Source organism: Prenolepis imparis, unplaced genomic scaffold (assembly GCF_030444845.1).
Source record: "Prenolepis imparis isolate NDT839.2.m4 unplaced genomic scaffold, iyPreImpa1.0 SCAF_1, whole genome shotgun sequence".
Classification (NCBI taxonomy): domain Eukaryota; kingdom Metazoa; phylum Arthropoda; class Insecta; order Hymenoptera; family Formicidae; genus Prenolepis; species Prenolepis imparis.
In genome coordinates, this window is record NW_028141159.1 from 1,175,256 (window position 1) to 1,183,499 (window position 8,244).

Below are 8,244 nucleotides of genomic sequence, written 5' to 3' on the forward strand. Positions count from 1 at the left end.
CTAATATTTTCTCTATATTGTGCGCAGAGCCTTATGAAGCAATTTTTCAATTCTTCTGCCGATACTAATCGATTGTATCGTCTTATATCTCGCGAGCCATCGATATATATATATATATATATATATATATTTATTTATCGATATATATATTATAGATTCCAAGAATTGCTCGGTAAGGCCCTGCGCACAATAGAGAAAATATTAGGAATAAATATTAAATATTAGGAATAAGAATTATTTTAAAATAATAAAATCGTAAAAAACTTTGATATACAAATACAAATTCAAGTATAAAGGGCTTTTATTAGCTTATTAGGCCTTATTAGTCTTTTATATCCGAATTTGTATATTTATATTAAAGTCTTTTCGATTTTATTATTTTAAAATAATTCTTATTCCTATAATAATATTTAATATTTATTCCTAATATTATTTTAATATTTATTTCTAATATTTTTTCTATTGTGCGCAAGGCCTTATGCAAGTAAATTATGCAGGTATTTTCGAAGAGTTAAACTTATCTTAAACATATTTATTGTGTGAATGCAATTGCACGACTACAAAATATATTTTTTTATTACTCATTATATTTTTTATACATTTCCTGTTTATTATACTCTATATTTTATGCAATGTCTTTCCTAATTTAATGCTTGACAATATATTTGATTAATAATTGAGGGTTAATGAAGTCAGAAAATTTGTAACATAACTTTTTTCTATTAAACGAAGAATTAGAAGAACATTATTGGTATTAGTAATATAAATAGAATGATAGTGTATAAATAGAATAAATAGATCGATAGTGACTATCGATGACAAACGACGATAAAATTGATTATTAATATCGATCAAAAATGTCAAAAATTGTTTGGTCAAAAAAGCGATTACATCTATAACATTATTTGAGGTATCATTCGCGGTTAAACGTTCAAAAGTACGGTCGTCTCAGTCGGCTGTGCTTCAGGCAAGATTTCCACCCGAACGTATTCAGATATTTCAGAAGGTGGGAGCTAAGCAGAAAAAAATTTATTTTATTAAAAATCGGAGTGTGTGTGCGTGTGTGTGTCTAGAGTTGCAAAGCTCAACCAAAATCAAACGTAATTGGAAAGTACATACATATGCGAAACTCAGAACACACGAATCCTCGCGCTTTTTTCGCAAACATTAGCTGAGGCATTTGCAATACAGGAAAGTTTATAAGTAATGAGGAGAGAAAAAGAGGGAAATATTAAGGAAGAGAGTGATGATGAGCGAGGAGAAACAAGAAGATAAGATACATTTCGTAAAGTAGTACAAGGCGATGCACGATAAAAACTTTATTCCTTTTCTTTAATTATCTCTGTTTCTTGCACGGTCGACTCGAGTAGAAATTTTCATTCATACCAACATTTTCTGTCTATTATTTCTTACTGCCATGCAACTGCGTCGACGCAAGCATTCTCCAACGTGTTTCGAGAGTAAAACAAAAATCATCATTTCACTTGTGACATGAAGTGGCAATTATTGACAATGACAGATATGTATATGCAGCAATGTTCCGGTATATTGAAAGACTAAACCTATGTATTATAAACATGATAAAATAAAGCTTACAATGTACAATTTTCACTGTTATATAATTTGTCGATTTTCGAGTTACAAAACCGTATAATGAAAAACATACTTTGAAGGAAATTAAGTTGTAATTGAAAAATAATGTTATGTTATCGGTTTGCATGTTTGTGACATTTAATTTACGAAAAATTTGTTTCCCTAAATTATTTATAATATTTATAACTATTATTTAAATATAATTACCTATAAACATAATTTATTTATAACTTGCCATTTTTGTACTGTTTCTTAGGTCTGTGTGTTTAAAAAAAACATTATACATTATATGTTTTAATTATTATTATATTATAATCTATCAAATCACGTAGTAATAACGTTGTAATATGAGTGAAACAAATGATTTCGAATAATAGTAAATGTATATTATGAAATAAGCTAATGTGTAAAAGCAATATTTACAATATTTTTTAGTCGATATTATATATCGACAAATTATTGTTCCATGCAATGACTTTGCTCCATGCATAATTATAAAAATAAATATGATCAATTTATTTGTACATGTTTGATAATACTCACTAAATGCAGATTTGTATCTTCTATTTCGTTTTTTAGGGTTTCGATAGTTTCGAGACAACTCTTGAAATTAAGTCTATCGTTCGCTATATTCCAACAACTTAGCATCAAATTGTATAATTTCTCTGGACAGTGATGGGGTTTCAACAACTTGTTCCCTGCACACACATGCTCCTTTACATTGCAATTGTCTATGTCAGCATAGGGCTGCTGACCCAATGACGTAATTTCCCACATTAGTACTCCGAATGCCCAAACATCGCTTTGTGATGTAAATTTTTTTGTCTCCAAAGATTCCGGTGCCATCCAGCGAATGGAAAGTGGGGTTCCTTTTCCCTAATTTTAATACACAATTTTAGTGCACAATTTTAATTAAATCTTTTATTGAAGTCGTCTATTTTTTTTAATCAAACATTACGCGCGTGCAAATTAATTCATCTACCTTCCTTTATATACATATAGGTACAAATATAAAAATAGTTTTACACTATAATATTTTGTTTACATTCTAGTCAGTTTAAAGATATATAATATTATAACAAGGCAAAAATAAAAAAAATTGTTTTAACTGTTTTAAATAAATGCATTTACCATGCGGTAATAGTCTTTTTCGTGAATATCTCTAGCCAGTCCGAAGTTGCTGATTTTAATAATACGATGTTCGCGATCTCTTGCCGATATTAAGCAATTACGACACGCAAGATCTCTATGCACATAATGCTGTTCTTCTAAGTAGCGACAACCCCGAGCAACATCTTCGCACATGGCGAGCAAGTCTTTCAGATGTAAAGCTTGTGGATGTGACTGTTGCAATGTCCGACTCTCTCTCAAATAATTCAGTAAGTCCCCAGCTTCCATTAATTCCAATATAAGCCATGGTGAATCCATGGCGTCAACACAGGTGCCCAACAATCTCAGCACATGTTTGTGGTCAAAGTCTCTCATAATCTTAGCCTCTTTTTTGAATTCGTTTTTTTGTTGCAAGGTAGCATTTTTTGGTGGCTTTTTTATAGCGACAGGTGTTCTTTCCGACTTTTCTAAATTTTCGACGATTCCTTGATATACCTGCGACATATTTCATAATCAACACAAATTGATAGAATGCATGCTAAAAATGTTTATATTATTTAACATTTTATGAGAAATTTTGATTTTTGCAATTACTTTTATTAAAAGTGTGCTTTTATCTCAACATTTTTTATTAAAATGTTAAGAAAAATAATTCGAGAATATATTTAAAAAATAAGAAATTAGTTACACCTCTCCGAAATTGCCACTGCCTAGAATCTTTTCCAGCGTAATTTGCTCTTTCTTGATTATGATTCGTGGAAATTTGTCTGGATTACTTTGCGGAATAGGATCTTGCATAGAATTTGGTTCATGATTCTCGGAAAGTGTGTCATATTCAATTGATGATTTATTACCTATTATTTAAAACGGAATTATTTGTATTTTTTACGTTGTTGGCATGCTGTTTGATACAAAAGTTATAATATACTTTCTAATAATATACATATAGCTAATATATATATAGCGAAATTTAAATCAACAAATAAATTAACTTTTCAGAAACTCTTTATATATGTTACTCGCAATCGTCGAATTTGCTCATTGCCCGAATTTTTTAACCACAACGCGATGTGAGTAAGCTTAAATATCCACAATGCGTTCTGGGTATTTATTTCGGCCACTGGATGTCGGAAAACACTCACAACGCGTTGTGGGTATTTCAATTTGCTCAATAGCCGAAAAAATATAATTTTTCATTTTGTGGCCCTTACAAAATACCTACAACGCGTTGTGAGTGTTCTGATTTCCCCACTACGCGTTCTGAGTATTTTGTGTTTACCCACAATGCATGGTTTTTCATTTTTTTAAAATTTTTATTCGATAACTTTTTGTCATAATGATATGTTTTTTGTTATTATTTTTTAATTACGACACTATTTTATTATGATAAAAGGTTTCCTTCTTGGGAAATTAACATATTCAACTTTTGTTACTGGGATGCAATTATAATTATACATTTGAGTCGTTCACTCGAAGAACGACTTAAGTCGACTTAAGTTTTTGCAAAAAAAATTGAATTAAATATTCAAATGTGTGATTCGAGTTATTAATTATTATGTTATTCAGCTTTTATATATTTTAATATATACGTTCCTATTTTGCTGAGTAGCAAAATATTTAATAACTTGAATCATTTAGTTGAATCTTCAATTTTTTTGTGCAAAAACTTAAGTCGACTTAAGTCGTTCTTCGAGCGAACGACTCATTTGTTTAATACAATTACATATTGTAATTATATTTAAAAAATAACACCATTAAAATAAAAGTTAGAAAATACAATTGTAACTTTTAAAAAGATAAATAATAAGTGAAAGAAAATCTTTTTATAGTTATATGCGTATAACTTTGCTTAATATTTTTTTTTTATTCTTACATGCACTATTATTATGACATTTAGAATTAAATTTAGAATTTAGAATTACATTTAAATTTAATTTTGGCAAGAATATTTGTTATTACATCCATTAGAACAACCACATTTCACAAAAACCTTTTACATAATAAAATTATCACATATAATAAAATAATAACATATACATATTTATATCTAATCTAAAATAATTTTAAATCAGTCCTAAATTTATAACAAATATACTTACAACGGCATAAGTAACACAAACTCCAAACTGCAATGATGAACGTACAGATTGTCATTATTAATATTATGATATGTAAGATTACTTTTAAATCGTTAACTATAATATAGTAGCTAGCTAATGTTCTAGAATAGTCTTGCATAGTTGATCTTTTGAGCCTGTAAAGCCTTGTAGAGCCTGTTAAAGTTAAATCAACGATCGCGCTTGATTCGCTCCATACTCCACGTCCGTAAGCGTTTTCAGCTTGCACACGAAATCGATATTTCTGATTCATGTCTCTCGTTGTTATCCAGTAATTATTTGTTCCGTTGTAGTATAAATTCCATTGATTGTTTTTGTCAGTATGATTGTCTTCTTTGTAATTATTTTCGACAATTAAACCCTCCAGTCGATATAAAGTCACTTGTAAATCGTGAGATTCAGCAGGTTCCCATTGTAAATAATACGTAAAATTTGAAAGTTTCGTTGATATAGGTATCCCAGGAGCACTTGGTACATTACCTTTGTTACACAAGAGTACAGTTTAAATTTCTTTGTTTTATTCTAGGATATACATTTACTTAAAACATTTTATTTAAAACTTTATTATTTAATTTTTAACATTTAAATAAATATTATTTAAAACATTTATAAAGTAAATATATGATATCATAATGTCTATTTTCTTAGTGTCTTTATCAGTAGATTTTGGGATTATAGATATGTCTGCAAACGAATTCTTACCGACTTCATACTTCACAGTCACGTTATCAGAATAATTCTGGGCAGATTCAATGTTTGATAACACGTAGTCATGAACGCTGACAAATTTGAGCGATGAGTTATCCTGTTAGATAGATAGTAAAAGCTAATAAGAATTTATAATTATAGCAAATAAGTCATGAAAAGCCTGATTCTGTTCGATTGTCGAAACAGTTTTTTCGAATAATTCAGTTTTATATTAGTTTAAGATTAATTAATAACAACATATCTTCAAGTAAAACTTTAGCTCAATTATCTTTTACACGAATGCAACTGCTATCACTGATAATTTTAAGATTTATATTTCAATAGTAAATATAATTTTTTATTAATATTATTTTTTGTAGTCATAAATTTTCTAAATACCTGTATTAAAAAATTTTATTTTTCTTTTCTCTTTCTATTTTCTTATTCAATTATTATTATTATGTTTCAATAATTAATTATGTTCCACAAATGAATTTCGAAGAGCATGATGCCATAAACGTTTGACTAAAATATGTAATCTGATTAAAATATATGTATCTTAATTAAAATATATGTTAACGTATACATATACATTGAGTGATAAATAACATTAATGGACACATTGCAAATGATAGTTATTTAGCCATGGGCGTCCGCTGGGGAGTGAGGAGGTAAGAGGGTGCATGTGCTTTCCCTTGGAATCAGTAAAAAAATTTAGCATTTCTCCCCTTTTGAATAAACACTGGAATTTATTTGCATATTTAATATAAAAATTAAAATAACAAAAAATTAAATTATAAAAAATTAAGAAAGAAGAAAAAATAAGAAACAAAAAAAATTTTAATCATGCCCCCCTAATAAAAAATCCTGCGGACGCCCATGTATTTAGCTATGTATGTATATATTGACTTTATGAAAATATTTGATTGAGATCAAGTGTATCAAAATGTTTATATTGATCTCCTACTCGGGATTTAGTAGTTGTTTCATTACATACGCATGCAACTTATTTTAACCAAACATTTTTTTTACATTGATTTTGTTAAATAAAAATCATTTATTGTAAGTTTTATATTAATAATATAATAATATATATCATATTAATAATATATATTAAATTAATATATATATATGAATATTTAAAAAAATGAAAATATTTTAGAAATTATTGAAAAATCATGTAAATAAGCAAAAGTATCACATATGTATTATTCATCTATGTAGCAGAGAGTAAACGGAATCTTAACAGAATCGTTAATGTTAAAAATTCTTTTTCTTAAATACAAAACAATTATGACAACACGTATTACGTTTAAGTTTTAATATACCGTTTTAGTTATGTTTAATTTTATACTATAGTATAATGTCAAAATTAACAAACTCTCTCTTTATATCTATTTTTTATAGCATCAAAACTTTTGCTATGCATTGTACAATTTTAATTACACAAGTAATTTATTATTTACAATACACAGAGAGAATTTTCTTTTAGAATTTATCCTGAAAATCGTAATCGTGGGACAATATGGTATGGAAAGAATTTTATGAGAATTTCTCTGATTAATATTTATCACAATAAAAAATATTAATATCTATCGCAATAAAATATAAAATATGTTTGATTAATTTTATTAAAATATATACTAAAATTTCAATAATTATAAAATATGTTAAGAAACTATGTTAAATCTTAGGATTCTTTAAGTGTTTTAAATAGAATAGATGCCAAAGAAGTGGTAAACCTATAAAATATATATTTTATATAAATTTTACAATGCGCAGCATGATATTTTCAATCAAGCTTAATCGCTCATGGTAATTTTAATATGTAGCATGATAATATTTGACTTATTACCAAATATGATATTTGTAGTGAATTTTACAGTAAAATATAATGAAAAATTCTCTCCGTGTTTATAACTTTCAATTTTCTTCATGAAAAAAACTTCGTATCTACATTAATTTTTAGATCAAAATATATATAAAAATATTTTTTTTTGAGACTCACTGAAGCTTGAAGATCCTCCAAATCCTCTAAAAACGAGGTCGTTTTGGTTAACATTATCATGTTTAGTAAAATATATAATATTTTTAACGTTCTTAACATAATAATTTTTTCCTCTTGCAGATGTTTGTACCATGAATTTCTATGTAACACTAGATGACGTGGAGAAGTGCGTTCCACTTTAAATGCCCGACAGCCATCTTTGATAAAGATAATATGTACTTTTAAACAGTTCAAGGTTAATCTCTCAAATAGTAGTAATAATATGAATACCGATTTGAAGGATTTTTAAATTGAAACGTAGAAATTACAGTATTACATTATAGGAATGTTATTATATTACTAAAATACTCTCTAATTTTTACTACAATACATTCAGTTGAATTGAGATATAAATTGTACATGTTACAATATATACAGCTTTGTCTTTTAAGTAGAAGAAGATGTAAATAACAAATGAAAAATGTGCATAAAATTATGAAACTACATAAAATTAAATGAAGAATACATAAAAATTAAATGAATATATAGAAAAATGTATAAAATATGTATTGTAAAGAAAAAAAATTTAAAAACGATAATTAATATTTTAAATTTATTTCATTTTCAAATTTTTTACAATAAGTATTATAATTTATAAATTAATATATTATAAACTAAGTATTGTGTAAGTAAAATTCGTTGTAAAATATTTTGAATATAAAATTTGTATATCTACTGGTAAATCAATGG

General features: G+C 26.9%; 1 protein-coding gene and 1 long non-coding RNA gene across 2 annotated transcripts in view; one reads left to right on the plus strand and one right to left on the minus strand.

The window, feature by feature from the left end:
* LOC145941233 (uncharacterized) overlaps positions 1-8,244 on the plus strand; it is a 179,505-nt gene that overhangs the window by 69,521 nt on the left and 101,740 nt on the right. The gene's annotated exons all lie outside the window — the stretch shown is intronic.
* On the minus strand, positions 565-7,672 carry LOC145941106 (proto-oncogene tyrosine-protein kinase ROS-like). Its single transcript, XM_083046937.1, has 7 exons — positions 7,516-7,672; positions 5,523-5,625; positions 4,803-5,300; positions 3,394-3,557; positions 2,725-3,198; positions 2,137-2,469; positions 565-1,013 (listed from the first exon to the last, which is right to left on the minus strand). The coding sequence occupies exons 1-7, from the start codon at positions 7,612-7,614 to the stop codon at positions 924-926; spliced, it is 1,761 nt and encodes a 586-aa protein (XP_082903063.1). The 5' UTR covers positions 7,615-7,672; the 3' UTR covers positions 565-923.

What these genes read in the sequence shown, in the direction of transcription:
- LOC145941106 (XM_083046937.1), bottom strand. Translation starts at nt 7,614, where the DNA reads ATGTTAAGAACGTTAAAAATATTATATATTTTACTAAACATGATAATG. An exon ending in TGGAGGATCTTCAAGCTTCA is followed by an intron (nt 5,626 to 7,515) that starts GTGAGTCTCAAA and finishes TCTATCTAACAG; the next exon opens with GATAACTCATCGCTCAAATT. An exon ending in AAGATACAAATCTGCATTTA is followed by an intron (nt 1,014 to 2,136) that starts GTGAGTATTATC and finishes TTTTCTGCTTAG; the next exon opens with CTCCCACCTTCTGAAATATC.